This window comes from Brachionichthys hirsutus, unplaced genomic scaffold (assembly GCF_040956055.1).
Source record: "Brachionichthys hirsutus isolate HB-005 unplaced genomic scaffold, CSIRO-AGI_Bhir_v1 contig_987, whole genome shotgun sequence".
NCBI classification, from domain to species: domain Eukaryota; kingdom Metazoa; phylum Chordata; class Actinopteri; order Lophiiformes; family Brachionichthyidae; genus Brachionichthys; species Brachionichthys hirsutus.
This window is the reverse complement of record NW_027180338.1, coordinates 391,161-407,110: the sequence shown is the minus strand read 5'-3', so window position 1 is coordinate 407,110 and position 15,950 is coordinate 391,161. Positions and strand designations below refer to the sequence as shown.

The following is a 15,950-nucleotide window of genomic DNA, read 5'->3' as shown; positions in this document are numbered from 1 at the left end:
ATCACCCAGCTGGCCACCATTTGTATCTTGAAAAGGACGAACTGTGTTTTTAAAGGCAATGAAACATAGAAAATTAGTAAAATAATGTCCAACAGTACCATGTGAAAGGTTTAATAACTGAGCTGTAACATGTTTTCTTTGCACCCAATTGAGTTAAGCCACCTCAAAAATGCTCCTTTAGAGATTGTGGAATTGTATTTTTAGGGGTTTGTCATGCATCCTAATGAAATTGCAAGGATACAATTTAGTGCTTTAAAAAAAACATAATAAGCCAGATATAGTGGAGGAACAGAAAAAATAGAACATTTACATTTACAGTTTACTCACCTTTCACCCCTAAGTGCATGTTTTATTTTTTCAAAAATAGTAGCATTCTTGTTTGGTGCATTTGAGTTGAAGCCCTTTCTCTCTTCACCATGCCCATTCCAATTGAGCTCAGTGCACTGGGTCAGTCTGAGCCATGCACCAGATGCCAGGATGCAAGTGAATAGTGTTAAGGAAAAAAAAGTGACTGTCATCTTAGAGCTTTGCCTTTGGCACAGTCTGGATTTTTGGAGGAAGGTATTTTATAGCTTCTTCATTGCTGCTCATGTGGAGGTGGGTCATTCTCAGAGGTACATGCAAACATATTTCTTGCATAAAAAATGAACCTGACAAAAAAGCACCTTGCTTGATCCTAAGCCTAGGCCCTTTTCCAAAAGACAATGAATCAGTCTCCAGATATTTTTTTTTTGCTGGATATAAACAATGGATATAAACAATGAATACTTCAACAAAATTATGTCTGTAATTTTCATTAAATAACCCGGAACACTGAAATGTTAAAAAATTGGTTTAATTCTAAAAACAGATCATTTGAGTTTTTACATGCATTTCAATGCATGCCCTATAAAGGGTTAACTAATGATGGAGAGAGGGCCACCAGACAAAGAAAATCATCAAAATATAGTCAAAGAGTTTAAGAAGCAGAGTTCTCAGTGTACAACAGCAAAGCTATTGGTGATTTCACCAACTACGTTCCATAATATGTTCGTCATCATTCTGGTCCTTTCAAAGTTCCAACATCCATTTAATTTTGTAATTGCAGATTCATTTTCAGCACATTCAAACTTGTCTTCCCAGACATATGTGATGAACAGTTGGTCAGCAGAAAAAGAAGAAAAAATAATTCTTTATTTATCTTTATTTTATTTAAATTTGCTACCGTAAAATAATGTACAGTACTCACAGATACATGTTTTGTGATTGATGTGTAGGATAGATTTGTTTGCTGCAGTCGTTATGTTGTAGGAGCTTGTTTAAAATGTTGAATTTCACTGTCAACATCTGTAGTATAAGAATAAATAGGACATTAATGTATTTGTTTAAGATGATGACTTCCCAAACTTGTGAAGTAAACATGTTCCAGACATTTGGAACCTAAGCTGTTATAGAAACTGTATATAGAATGAAAGGAAAGCAAATCCGGGCCCTTCTTCTTCTCTAACTAAAACATTAAATATCTATGATAATGTATGATATTGTATATTATCAATGGCTACATATATTTTATTATTAGGTTTAAGAATACCACATTTAAATTAGTTAGTTCAGTCATATGCTCAACAACAGCAAAACGATTATGTCAGACCTCAAGGAATAAACTAACAAGGAGAGAGGAGAGATCAAAATAAACCCTTAGGTATTGCAACATGTAATGTTTATATGTTGCAACAATGATGTTAATTATTATAGCATCTTGAATCAGTTTGCCACCTGTTCTTCTTGTTTTGTTTTTTTAATGGATGAAGTAATCCCTTGTTATGTTTGCCCTGCAGTCAGTTTCCCACTAGAGCCAAGCCACAAAGTAATTACCGGTAAGTCATCCTCAAGACAGATGGGGTATTATTATCTTATTTGTTTTCTTTGTGGGTTTTCTGTTAGGATTTGTCTCAACTTTATTTCTATTGAATTATGCAATTGGATATTTGAACAACACGCATTTTTACACATTTTTGAGGAATTCGGCAACTATTTGTTTAAACCCTGCAGTAGATTTATCAGATCTGTACTTTATTTGTGCTTCATGCCATGTTTCTCACTCTTATTTTTTTAAATGAGTAAATAATAAGTTAACAGTTCCAAATGCAATTTTACAGATAAGGGACAACAAATGTTATTATACTTTGTGTACCTCATATTTTTAAAGTTAAACAGTACTTGAAGTTGTTTTAATAATGCCTATTTGTAATAGTGTCAGAAACCTTATGGGTGGGCAGTGTTCACTTTTTTAAAATAAATGTATTCAATATAGATTGGTGTTTTTCCAAATTAAATGTAATAAAATTTGCATATACATTATGTGATAGAAAGAAGAAACAGACTACTTTGTGGCTGCAAAATAAAATGTAGCTAAATTAACTAAATTATTCTAGTTGATTTGAACAATGATAAATCATGCATCATTATTCTATGATTTTCGCATCAGGTATTTTCGTGTGTTTTTCTCTGGCCTAAACAAAATTATAAAACATTTTGGTACAAAAATGCAAAACAATAGACCAAAACTGGAGGAAAGAATGGCAAATATCTCTACAGCGACTGTAAACTTCCCAGGTGAGCTAACATAAGCTGGGATAAAAGTGACCCATACGGCACAGAATATCAACATGCTAAAGGTGATGAATCTGGCTTCATTGAAATTATTGGGAAGTTTTCGAGCCAGAAAAGCGAGGATAAAACACAGCATGGCAAGAAGTCCAATATATCCAAGAACAACCCAAAAGCCTATCGCTGATCCCAAAGCACACTCTAGGATTATTCTGTCCTGATAATGCAACAGATTCTGGAAAGGAAAAGGAGGATTGATTGTCAGCCAAAGTATGCAAATTAAAACCTGTACGAAAGTAAAAGTCAGAACGCTGAGCCTTTGCTTTGTGGGGCCAAACCATTTCATGGCGCTGGTGCCTGGGCGTGTGGCTCGGAAGGCCATTAACACCACTATTGTTTTCCCCAGGACACAAGAGACACAGAGGACAAAGGTGATGCCAAAAGCTGTGTGTCGCAGCATGCAGGACCACTCAGAGGGTTTGCCAATAAAGGTCATTGAACACAGGAAGCACAGCGTTAAAGAGAAGAGCAGCAGGAAGCTCAGCTCAGAGTTGTTGGCCCGCACTAGCGGCGTTTCTTTGTGGCAGTAGAAAACTATGGTTGTGAGGATAGTTACAAAAACTCCCAGCACAGAGAACAAGACTAACATTGTTCCCAGAATTTCATCATGTGCTAAGAATTCAACTGGTTTGGGGGTGCAGGCATCTTTCTGCTCATTCGGCCAGTATACCGGCGGGCACTTCGTACAATGTATGGAATCTGTGGAACAGAAGCGAAGAAAGGGAAATGATGAACTAGATGTGTAGCTATCAGAGCTCAATGATGTCAACAACTAAAGTTCTGCTCTTCTATTTAATTTCACCCCGTGTATTACTTGGAATACATTTTATGGGAGTACTAGTATATCGTGTTTTTACTTGTTAAATTAGTGATTTCTCCTGCTGGACAGGGTACACAGTCAAAGCAGCAAACTGGCTTTCCCTTCTGGAGGACCTTCCGAGTTCCTGGGGGGCAGCTGTCACTGCACACGGATACAGGCACCTTTGAGACACAATTCCATGCGCCCCATCCAGTTAAATGTACTTAGAAAACAGACCATTCCAGTATATCATACCAATAGAAGGATTTTCAGTGAATCACTTAAGAGGTTCAAACCTCAATCTCTGATTTACCTTCAAAATAAAATTTCCCCAGACACCCGGGTTGTTCTTCATGACAAACTGATGACCCTCCTGTAGAGAAGCATCATAAATGCCGACTGTTAATCCCTCCATGGTTCCCTTGTTTGTCTTTTGCAAATTAACAAGGTCATATCTTGCAGGCGAGTCTCCATTGCTGTCGAAATACACCTTTTCCCCTTCCTTCGTGTTAAAATTCACAGTGTTCAGATAGTTCAAAACCTAAAGGAAAGTATTCACATACAGGGTTCAATTCAATTCAGTTTACATACAATTATCATTTGCGTTATTTCACTGTTACATTTAACTTGCGCCCTCACCTGCCATGGCTGAATGCTCTTCATATCAGCACAGCTGCCATTGGAAAAGAGCCCTTTACCAGGCTTGCATTTAATCAAGTCATCAAGAGCATGAGCCACTGCATAAACCGACTTGTGTACATTATTGGTGAATCTCAGATCATCCACATCAGTGAACTGTGACTGAATATGCCGTAAGCTCTCTGAGCCATTGCAGGGCTTTCTATGTGTATTCATGTTTTCATTCAGATTGCAGTAAAATGTGTCTTCCCAGAAATCCCTGACAAACTGACTCTCTGGAAACTGAGAAGGGTGGAGCTGCCTCAAGTGTTCCTCCAGCCCCGGGATTTGAGCTCTTGTGACAGCGAAGCCTAGTGAGCCCACCAAGATGCCATGCCCCTCAATGTCAGTCAGCGAGTGGTCTGTGATCCAAGCTTCACTGCCAACCCATTGCAGTCCTGTGATGTTCTTTTTATGCATCTCTTTAACCAGCAGCTTAATTTCTCTGTGAGACATAAAAGCCATAATCACCTTGGATGTGGCCTCTTTAATGATCTCTACAATTCGTTGCACTCTATCGGGTGGATCTGATGATGAAAACGCTTCAGAATACTCGATGCAAACTCCGTATTCTTGTGCGGCTTGGATAAAAGCAGTCATGCCATTGAGGCCATATTCATTATCCACAGCTATAGCTCCAATCCAGTTCCAACCAAAGTGCCTGATGAGCTTCGCTAGGGCTTGGCTCTGATAGTAGTCACTAGGAATAGTCCTGAAGAAAGTGGGATACTCTTTCCTGTTGCTGAGACAGGCACAAGTGGCAAAATGGCTGATCTGCAATGAAGGATTTAAACCATTTAGTGGCAGTGAAAGAGGAAATATTTAAATTATTTTCAAGTCACGGTACAGTCATAATTAAAATATGAATTGCAAATAGTTCCAACAGCATATTTACACAGTTCAATTCAAAGTCATTCATTTGAGTGATCTTCCTGTCTTACCACAGGTATCTGAAACCGTCCGACAACTTGTGCAAAAGCAATAGTGGGTCTTGATCCTGAATGTCCCAAGATAGCTTGCACTGTGTCAATTTTGGTGCAGTTGTTGTCGCTTATGTTTCTCTTTCCTCCACTCACCAGTGTCAGTGCAGCTCTCAGTATGTCCATTGTTCCACAGCTATCATAGATCTTGTAGCCAAGTTTAAAGTTAGGAAGTATTTCAGGAGCTTTGTTGATCTCATTTATAGCAAATATCACTGTTTGAGCAAATTTAAATTCTCTAAAATTGAAGCTGTTGTTGTGAAAAATAGAAAATAGTGTATTATTTTCAATGCAGTGTAAATTACTTACAAACTATTTCAACTACACAAACCTATCAATACATACTTTTTACATTTCCGTACTTCTGGAATGCGCTGAAATCTGTTAACTACGTAATCCTGCCCTGTACGAAAAGAAAATATGCCTCCGATAATTAGATCCCCATCTTGGGCAAATTCAGCTGGAAGCGCTGCGTCCTGGAGTTGGCACATAGAATAGCATTTCCCTATCAGCAGGAATAATTGGAGCAGCCTCAGCGCGGGCATAGCTCTGCTCGGTATGTCAGGCCAACCAGCCTAACAGCGCCTGCCAGGGCTTTATATACATCAACATACAGGTCCAGTAAATTCTCAGAAGACAAGCGGATACTAAAACCAAATGAGATTACTGGCAGGTGTTGATAGGGGGGTGGAGAATGCATTGCTCTGATAAATAACTTGTATTATCAGGGTGGGAGGGGGACGGCTAGTGAGCTGCCATAACAGAAGAATGCTTTTGAGTCAAAATATAGAAGAAAATTGGAATCTTATCTGTTAAAATATTCATCTTATTATTAGATATTTATTAGTATAGACAATAATAATATGGCTTCATGGAGATCAAGAGGAAACTTCAGTTCTTTCCCGATGACTTGAGTATAACCTTTGTCATCATAGTTAGATTTTAACTCCCAGGATAATTCCACTTTGACCAATCATTAATTCCTCCAGCACTGTGTTGAGTAACAGTAGAGCGAGGTCGGAGTCATAGTTTTGTTCACGGACTTCATTCAGAGAACAACTATTAGATTCAGTTCATTATTTATCATTTTGGTGTATGTGTTTTGAACTGAAAGTGGCAACAAAGGCTTCATCTGCTTCTTCTTCTTTTTTCAATTATGAATAATAATGGATACAGGGATACTCTCTAGACACCCTGTAGAACTGGGTTGAACATGAGTTTACAATAAAACAAGAACACATGATTTGAATTTGGCTATCGAGGAAGGGAGCAAAGGTGCTGTGAGGCCAAGACATTGCTGGCGTAGAGCACTCGCTTACAACACTGCATTATCCTCAGTATTACCCCAGTAGAGTGGAAGTAATGATGCTCCTGCTGCACACGGTTTGTGTACGTGACATGATCAAAATAGGTGTTTTCCGTGTTTCCATTTTAGATGAGTCCCTCATCTAACATTACAATTATCTTGGGCATTTAGTAATTAGTTATTTCTGACTTTATAATTCTCTGTGAACGTACTTATTGTTGCTGACAATGCATGCCACTTTTCCTCCCTTCTTACTCCAGGAATGCCACCTTACAAGTGAAAATGAATTTAGGTTTTAAACAATGAAGGCTGCACCAATTTTCTGATATAAATCATTAGGATCATTTTAAAGACCACATATATGTTTAAGAATATAAATTAACCAGTGTTTGTTTTGAAAGATTTACCAATTTCTGATGAAATGATCATGTTGTTTGGTTTGCTCAAAGGGCTGTATAATCACATTCCAATTCTTGCAAATTAATCTTCATGTCTGATTAAAATATTGATTTCCAGATTTCAAAATCTGTAAAGTTTATTGTACACAATGTTATTTCATGAAATATGAATCAAAGCATTGTTGCTTGATGATATACCACCAATTTATTTATTAGAAATTATTAAACTTTTTTTAATTTGTCACACACAGTCTTTCTCCCAAAAACATTGCTGCAATTACAGTGTGACCTAAAATCTGATTTTTATATACCGGTAATAATTATTTAAGAATGGACAAATAAACAGATAAGAAATGTATAGAATATTATATTGTGCTGATTGAATAAAATCTATTGCTGTCACTTTACACTTTACCCATCATATGTCTCTTTGTATTGTTCTCAGGTTTTAGCAAAATTATGTAGCATTTGGGTAAAAAAATGCAAAACAGAATTCCGTAACTTGATGCCAGAATTGCAAATATCTCCACAGCAACAGTGAATTTTCCTGGAGAGCTGGCATAAGCTGGGATAAACGTGATCCAGACGGCACAGAATATCAACAAGCTGAAAGTGATAAATTTGGCTTCATTGAAATTGTCAGGCAAGTTTCGAGCCAAAAAAGCCAAAACAAAACAAAGGAGAGCCAAGAGTCCTATGTACCCTAACACAGCCCAGAACCCAACAGGTGATCCCAGGGCACACTCTAGGATGATCTTCTCTTCATAGCGTTTCATATTTTTGAAGGGATAGGGAGGGTTGATGGTCAGCCAAAGTATGCAAATTATAACTTGTATGAGAGTGAAACTCAAAACACTGAGCCTCTGTTGTTTAGGCCCAAACCACTTCATTACACTACTGCCTGGAAGCATTGCTTTAAAGGCTATCAATACCACGACTGTTTTCCCAAGCAGACAAGATATACAGAGGACAAAGGTGATGCCAAACGCAGTGTGTCTCAGCATGCAGGACCACTCAGAGGGCCGTCCGATGAAGGTCAGAGAACACAGGAAACACAGAGTCAAAGAGAAGAGCAGCAGGAAGCTCAGCTCAGAGTTGTTGGCCCTCACAATAGGAGTATTTCTATAGTGAAAAAATACCAGGGCTATCGTCATTGCCAGGCAGGCCCCAAAGATAGAGAAGGTGACCAACAGTATACCCATCAATTCTCTGAAGGTGAGGAACTCAATAGCTTTCAAGTCACAGCCATTCCTCTCTTTGTTGGACTTGTACTCAGGAGGACATGTCTCACACTTCACTGCATCTGAAAGCATAAATATGTTTAGGCTGCACAGTACACACATCTTCATGTATACCAGTAAAGTGGTGAGAGTGATCTTGCCCAACAGGCACATGATCACGGTTAAAGTAAAGACCAGGAATCCTGTCTCACTTGTACTGTTACTGAACTCGCCAACAGCACAGGGGATGCAGTCAAAGCAGCAGATCGGCTTGTCCTTGAAAAAAGCCCAATGGGTCCCTGGCAAACAGCTCTCACTGCAAACAGAGGCCGGGACCTGCGTTCCAGCAACAGAATTATGCAAACTTTAAAAGAAAACCTTCACAATTGCTAGGAGGATTACTTTTTGTATTCATTTGAAATATGACTTAGTCACGTGTGTCGTTTTTTTTAGTTGTTTGACAAAAAGGGTAAATGCATAATTATCTTTCTGAAAAGAAAAGGTTGTCTATAATTTCTTACCTCAAAAGTATTGCCTGCCCACACAGCTCTCACACCTTCCTTTCTTTGAAACTGCTGACCCTCAGGCCTTGAGGCATCGTAGTAACCAATGGTCTCAAAATGAATGTAGCCTGTTTCATCCATCTGCCAGTTTACCAGTGCATAACGCGCCACAGGATCACCCGAATCATCAAAAAATACATTTTCACCAATCTTAGTGGTAAAATTGACCTGTGTTAAGTAATGCAACACCTGTAGGGAAACAATGGTGTTATTTAAATATAAGGATTAAGACAGTAGTATTTATATAGGCATAGCAATTATTATTCAAATGTATTTTTTTTTGTTTTACCTGCCACGGTTTAATATTTTCTCTATCAGCACAAGTATTGTTATCAAAAGGACCCTGTCCATCTTTGCATGTAAGTAGCATATGCAATGCATGAGCAACAGCATATGTGGCCTTGTAAACATTATTCAGCAAACTGGCATCTGAAATGTCTGTGAAGCGTGTATTTGTGTCCCACAGAGACTCCTTCCCTGTGCAGGCTGCTCCTGAATCCTGAGGTTGAGTGTCTGCTCTGGGAGTCAGCGTGCAGCCGAACACCATCTCCCACAGCTCCACCAGTCCTTGGTCTCCTAGCATGGTGGATGGCCTGCTGTTAGCCAGGAACTCTTGCAGTCCGGGAATGTGAGCATTTAGTGCTGCAAAACCCAATGCCCCCTGGACGACAGCATAATTTTCTGGAGAGGCAATGTAGCGATATGTGATCCAGCCCTCGCTGCCAATCCACTGAAGACCAGTCATATTCTGGGCATGAAGCTCTTTAATAAGTATGTCAAGGTCTGTGCCATCAGCAAATGCCACTATTACCTTTGAGGTGGATTTCTTGATGATGTCAACCACCTCTAAGAACCACTGCCTGGGATCAGTTCTGTAAATAGCGGCAGAGTACTCAACACATATGCCTTCCCTTTTTGCTGCCTCCAGGAAAGTGGCCATGCCACCATTCCCATAGTCACTATTTGTTCTGATAGCTCCGACCCATGTCCAGCCAAAGTGTTTCACAAGCTTTGCTAAGGCTCGGCTCTGATAGATGTCACTAGGTATGGTTCTAAAGAATGAGGGATAGTCTCTTCTGTCGCTAAGGCATGCACAAGTTGCTGAGTGACTGATCTGAAACACATATACGAAATAGCACATTTTCACATCCTTTGGTAGCTAATATTAAGTAGTCATAGCAAAACATTAAGATATTATTTTACCTCTAATTTAAAAACACAAAGGTATTGATGGATAAAACTGCAGCGAGCACTCACCACGGGTATATGGAAAGGTCCCGTGGTACGTGCAATACCTATGGTGGAGGTGGATGTAGTTTCACCAATGATGGCGTGCACCGTGGAGAGATTGGTACAGCTGTCTTCCCCAATCTCGTACTGATTCATTAGGTTTAGTGATGCTCTAATGGACAGAGGGATGCTCGGGCAGGAGTCAAAGATCCTGTAACCCAGTGTCATTCCTGGCAGCAGCACTGAGCTGTTGTTGATCTCTTTAATGGCAAACATCATAGTGTATGCATATTGCAGCTCTCCTGGGTCTAGTCTGGGGGAAAAAAATGGCAAATCTTTTATTTTGAAAAATGTAAAGGGCAAAAGCAAAAAAAAAAATATATGCATAATGTTCAATCAAAATGTATATCCACATACAGTTCTGTAATTGTAGTAAGGTTTACAGTCATATATAATGTCATCAGTGTCTTACCCTTCACACTGGATTCTTCCAGGGTCCGACTGGAGAGCTGGATCAATAATGACTGGATTCTGGTGGAAGGAAAAAATGCCTCCAATGTTGATGTCTCCCTCCTTAGAAAATTGAGTGTGTTCTTTTGTCCCGTATGTCTGACACACAGGATCCCCTCCTCTTATAGCCAGTAGGAAAAGAAGTGCCACATCTGCTATCAGCAGCATAATTTTTCACAGTGATATTTAACACCCAAGGCTCAAACATGAAACCTCAACTGTGAACATTTAACACAGCGGGGTTTTTAAAGGCCTCAACAACCTCAAAGTTCTAGATATTTGGTTACACCATATATGTTTCTTTCCGCCAATGACAGCGCTCATGCTGTGACTGACATATAGAGTAACCAATCTGCCAATGGCCCCAATATGTGTATGTCATCTTAAATTTTTGTGAGTTAAATCTAATGTGTAATACCTCATTTTTAGTTCAGTTTAAAAAAAATCGATTTGAATTGAATCAGGAATTATTATTTTTTTGTTTATGTTAAATTCAGAGTGTTGCCATCAGATTTGGAGAAGCTCCAAGGAATCTAAACATCTTGTATCACATCCAACTAGAATCTGCACTTTATTTTTTACGCGTAATTCCCGAAGTTAGTTAGTGGAAAATAGCCACTATGAATCCCAGATACTTCTCAAAGCAACTCCAAATAGGCACATGCAATTCTAATTTGATTGCTAGACAGACGGACTGACTGACTGAATTCAATTTCAGGAATGCCAAGATGCTGAAATTATTTTACCCTTTTAATAACAACACCGCTCCAAAAAAAAACAACAACAACAAATACATATATGAAGTTGTTTCATGTAAGAAACATTATTTCCCTTTTCCAAATAAATAGGCATTAATAATAAAATCTGAAAATAATTAAAAAGTATAGTGACAATCATTTCAAGAAATGTAAGGATGCTTAATGTGGTCTTAAAACTCTTGCTAATTCCAAATCTTTTAGTAAATATCAGAAAAGTTTTAATCACAACATTGGAGGTGGTTCTGCACATTTATTTCAGATTTTTAATGGTTTCTCCCCATCATATGTTTTTTAGTATTTTTCTCTTGTTTATAGAGTAAAATATAACATTTTGGAGCAAAGATACAGAAAAGTAACCCAAAACTACAAGCCAGAATAGCAAATATTTCTACAGCCACAGTGAATTTCCCTGGAGAGCTGATATATGCTGGGATGAAAGTGATCCAGACAGCACAGAATATCAACATGCTGAATGTGATAAGCTTGGCTTCATTGAAATTATCAGGCAGCTTTCGAGCCAGAAAAGCAAGGAAAAAACAAAGCACAGCCAGGAGTCCAATATAACCGAACACAGCCCCAAACCCCAGGGGGGAACCTAAATCACACTCAAGAATAATCCGCTCTGTGGCATGAGCAGTATTTTTATGGGGAAACGGTGGAGCAAGATGTAACCAGATTGCACAAACTAAAACCTGCAATAAAGTACAACTGAAAACTGTTGTTCTTTGCAGTGAGACAGAACACTGTGGAACGGCCTTTACTGGCCCTTTGGCCTTAAAAGCGATCACCACCGCAATGGTTTTTGCTAAGATACAAGACATGCACAAAGCAAAAGTGATGCCAAAAGCTGTGTGTCGCAGCATGCAGGACCAGTCAGAAGGCTGGCCTATGAAGGTCAGAGAGCACAGGAAACACAAAGTCAACGAGAAGAGCAGCAAAAAGCTTAGTTCAGAGTTACTGGCTTTAACAAGAGGTGTGTGACGAAAGCAAAAGAAGACACATGACACCAGCAGTGTCAAGCATGCTCCAAACAATGAGAAAGCAGCAAGGAGGACACCCAGGGTTTCTTTGTAAGACAGGAACTCAATAGCCTTAGGAACACACTGGCTGTGATCTTCATTTGACCAGAACTCCAATGAACACCGTGAGCACTCGGCAGAATCTGAATGGAAAACAAGCTCAAATTGAGATTACAGGGGAATGATCAATGGTAGATTCTTGGTGAGATACAGATGTAGCATTGATTTTGCAGAACTATCACATAGTTATTGACTGTTAGAAAGGCTTCCACTCACTGCTGGAGTTGTTGATCTCTCCAGCAGCACAGGCGATGCAGGAGAAACAGCAGGAGGGTTTTCCTTTAATTACAGCCTGCCGGAAACCTGGCAGACAGTTCTCACTACAGACAGACTGGGGCCTCTGAAACAACACAACATATCAGTTACTCTTGTTTCTGTCATACAGGATTGAAATTGCAACAGGGCAGTTTATACAACTCTTTGCTATGTCATTACTATTTTCATCTCAATTAAGGTGAAACCCTTGTCATGCTATAGCCTGCACACTAAATTATACAGTACAAAGACATGTACATATTTGTAGTATTCGGGCACATGTGATACCTTTACGGATTCAGCAGCCCATGTTATGTTTATCCCATTCATAGTAAACTGCTCTCCATTTGGCAGTGAAGCATCGTAGCTACCTACGGTCACAAATACACTGTCCCCTCTTTCGTTTCTCTGCCAGTTGATAAGCTCATAAGTTGCGGCAGGGTCACCGTTTCTGTCAAAAGAGACTCGTTCTCCTGACTGGCAAGTGAAATTCACATCTTGAAGGTGTTTCACGACCTTCCAAGAGAGAATAGTGGTCAATAATGTGAATTGTTGAAATGATGATGTACTGCAAGAAGGTCACCTGTTACCTGTTTCGGGTCCAAATCAGCTTTCCACATGCATGAATTCTTCACAGCTTGCCCACTTTGTCCACATTTTAACATGTTATGCATTGCATTAGCTACAGCATACACAGCTTTGTACACATTATTCGATATCCTGAGCTCAGACACATCTGTGAAAGGGGTGTTAACATCCTGTAGCCTCTCAGAGCCAGAGCAATGGATCTGGCCTCTTAGACCAGGTTGTAAACTGCAACCGAATGTGACTTCCCAGAATTCTTTCAGCAGATTATTCTGAGGGTCCTGACTCGGGTTAACCTGCAAAAGAAACTCCTGCAAGCCTGCGATCTTTGCCTTTCTGATGGAGAAGCCCAGAGACCCCATAAGGATTCCAGAATACCTTTCAATGGCAAGATGACCTGCTGTAATCCAGGACTCACTGCCCACCCACTGCAGTCCACTCAAGTTCTGATTCAGCGCTTCCTCAAGAAGAATGTCCATTTCGCTTTGAGCGAGGAAGGCGACCAAAACCTTTGCACTGCCACTTTGAATCACTTTGACGACCCTAGCAATCTGATCCCTCGAGTCAATTCTTGAAATGGCCTCTGTGTACTCAATACAAACCCCCTCTTGACTTGCAGCCGTGATAAATGTTTCCAGGCCATTGTTGCCATAATCATTGTCACTTCGAACTGTGCCAACCCACGTCCAGTTAAAGTGCTTGACCAATTTTGCTAAAGCTCTGCTCTGATTGTAGTCACTAGGAATAGTTCGGAAGAAGGACGGGTACTTCTTCCTGTTACTCAGACAAGCACAGGTGGCAAAGTGGCTGATCTAATGTAAACGAAAAAGGAGGCAAAAACCCATTAATAAAATTTAGGTAATGAGCGAATGATGATGAAAAAGGTTTACTGATTATATTTCCGATTCAAAACTCAATCTGATGCATATCAGCAAACTATGACAAACCCAAACTAAACCATAGCACACCATATAGCAATTATAATACTACCAGTATTCAATCTTTACAACATATAAACTTAATTGAAATTCTGGTGTGTCCATTTATGGTGGGATCTAGACTGTCGATAAAGGATTATTGTGCAATAAATCAAAAATAAAGAAAAAAAGGAGCACAGTGTAGAAATATTTACCACTGGTATTTGGAAAATTCCTGAAATTTGTAGCATCACAATGGTTGAGGAGGACTCTGAAGCGCCGATGATGGCATGAACGGATGACTGGTTAGAGCAGTACCTTTCCTGTCCATTCATTAGACCCATTGTAGCACGAGTTGAAGGCAATGTTAAACCACAGCTATCAAATATCTTATAACCAATTGTGATATTAGGAAGCAGAGAGCTGCTATTGTTGATCTCCTCAATAGCAAAAATCATTGTTTGGACAAAACGTAATTCCCTGAAATTTATTCTTGAAAGAGAGACAGTAAAATTGTGACTTTACATCTGTTTTGACAAACATCTGACAAAATATTAGAGATTATTAGACAACAAAAAGTACCTGGAACATGTGAGACGTTCTGGAGTATCTATAAAGGAAAGCTGAGGCTTTGACATTTGATTATGAATGGAAAAAGCTCCTCCTATAGTTATATGTCCTTCCTTAGAAAACAGAGGAAATTCTGGGCTCCCCAGCATCTCACAGAATGTTGTCTCTCCCATTGCTTCAAAAATTCTTATAAAAAGCATAAACAGCAGCATCACAAAGGCACATTCACAAACCTGGCGCATAAAACACAAATTTGTAAGAGTAATTCTAGTGTAATTCTCTCGTTGAGCAAGACACGTTTCTCTTTTAAATAGGCGGTGCTTTATATTATGAAAATTATTATGATTGAGGTCCTCATCGAATCACTGTGTGATGATGTCAGAGCATATTACTATTCTTCTTTACAGCAGTCGAGGCGGTTCCATTTTTGCCCGTGTATTTATTTTTGTTTTTGTTTTGTCAGCAGGATGTCCTAAAACCGTTCAACCATTTTCTTTAACTTTGTTTTTCCCCCCAGATGTATTACAATCTAAGAAGATTCTGATTCACCAGTTTTTCATATTAGGTAAATCATATAATATTATGGTATACCTGTATGTTTACAGACTGGCATTGTGCCCTTCAGCAAGGCTTTTTGTTGCAAACTGGCTGCAATTGTGCAATTCAGTGTTCAACACTGAATTTCCATTGTACTGTCCAATCAACCATATAGCAAAAGACAATTATCACTGTTCTTCATTTTAGAATATTTTCAAGTATTTAACGCTCCATAGTATCAGATTGTTTCGATGATTTTGATATATTATGACATTAAAAGTAAAGTAAAATGTGATTGTCTACTAAGTGACAATTTTGAGCTGAAATATAGTGTCTATATGTGGCATTAGTCTAGATGTCAATATGGAAAAAGAGAAGCCAAAATGTTATTCATCTTAAAATGTAAAATATAATTGTATTGATAGGACATAGTTGTGAAATTAAATATAGATTATAATTGCTTTTAAACTGATTTCTAAATGTAATTTGATTGTGAAGTATAGCAGATGTTTGTTTGTGTTGGGCTGTAGCTTATTTATACAAATACACAAGAGTATATTCACTGTGAAAATGCCAGGAGGCCTGATGTATGTCAGGATTAATGTGATCCATGTGCAGAATATCAGCAAACTCAATGTGGTTAATTTAGTTTCATCAACATGATCAACTTTAGAGGCAAAGACGAAAGCATGGGATCAATAGGTGTCATGCAAGACAGCCCAGAACCCTGCAGGCAATTGTAAGGGCTCACTTGAGTAAAATCTAGTTTGGTTTTGTGTTTTTGAAGGCCAAAGGAGGATTCACTGTCCTAACCCCAACCGTAAAATACAAATCACATCATCCCAAATCATTTCTGTCTTTCATTTCTCTCTTAGATTTAAGATGCAATGTTTTAGACATTTGTGTTTTCATCTCG

The 15,950-nt window shown here is 38.9% G+C and overlaps 3 protein-coding genes across 3 annotated transcripts; all 3 read right to left on the bottom strand.

Moving 5' to 3' along the window:
- Nucleotides 1-1,364: 1,364 nt before the first annotated feature.
- Nucleotides 1,365-5,597, bottom strand: LOC137913649 (extracellular calcium-sensing receptor-like). Its single transcript, XM_068757287.1, has 7 exons — nucleotides 5,452-5,597; nucleotides 5,068-5,356; nucleotides 4,088-4,900; nucleotides 3,762-3,989; nucleotides 3,507-3,630; nucleotides 2,464-3,348; nucleotides 1,365-1,384 (listed from the first exon to the last, which is right to left on the bottom strand). The coding sequence occupies exons 1-7, from the start codon at nucleotides 5,595-5,597 to the stop codon at nucleotides 1,365-1,367; spliced, it is 2,505 nt and encodes an 834-aa protein (XP_068613388.1).
- A 1,617-nt stretch (nucleotides 5,598-7,214) lies between these two features.
- Nucleotides 7,215-10,501, bottom strand: LOC137913657 (extracellular calcium-sensing receptor-like). The gene is made up of 6 exons (XM_068757293.1): nucleotides 10,296-10,501; nucleotides 9,851-10,136; nucleotides 8,883-9,707; nucleotides 8,552-8,782; nucleotides 8,243-8,366; nucleotides 7,215-8,113 (listed from the first exon to the last, which is right to left on the bottom strand). The coding sequence occupies exons 1-6, from the start codon at nucleotides 10,499-10,501 to the stop codon at nucleotides 7,215-7,217; spliced, it is 2,571 nt and encodes an 856-aa protein (XP_068613394.1).
- An 853-nt stretch (nucleotides 10,502-11,354) lies between these two features.
- On the bottom strand, nucleotides 11,355-14,709 carry LOC137913658 (extracellular calcium-sensing receptor-like). The gene is made up of 6 exons (XM_068757295.1): nucleotides 14,510-14,709; nucleotides 14,143-14,419; nucleotides 13,016-13,822; nucleotides 12,714-12,941; nucleotides 12,387-12,510; nucleotides 11,355-12,253 (listed from the first exon to the last, which is right to left on the bottom strand). The coding sequence occupies exons 1-6, from the start codon at nucleotides 14,707-14,709 to the stop codon at nucleotides 11,355-11,357; spliced, it is 2,535 nt and encodes an 844-aa protein (XP_068613396.1).
- Between the last annotated feature and the right edge of the window lie 1,241 nt (nucleotides 14,710-15,950).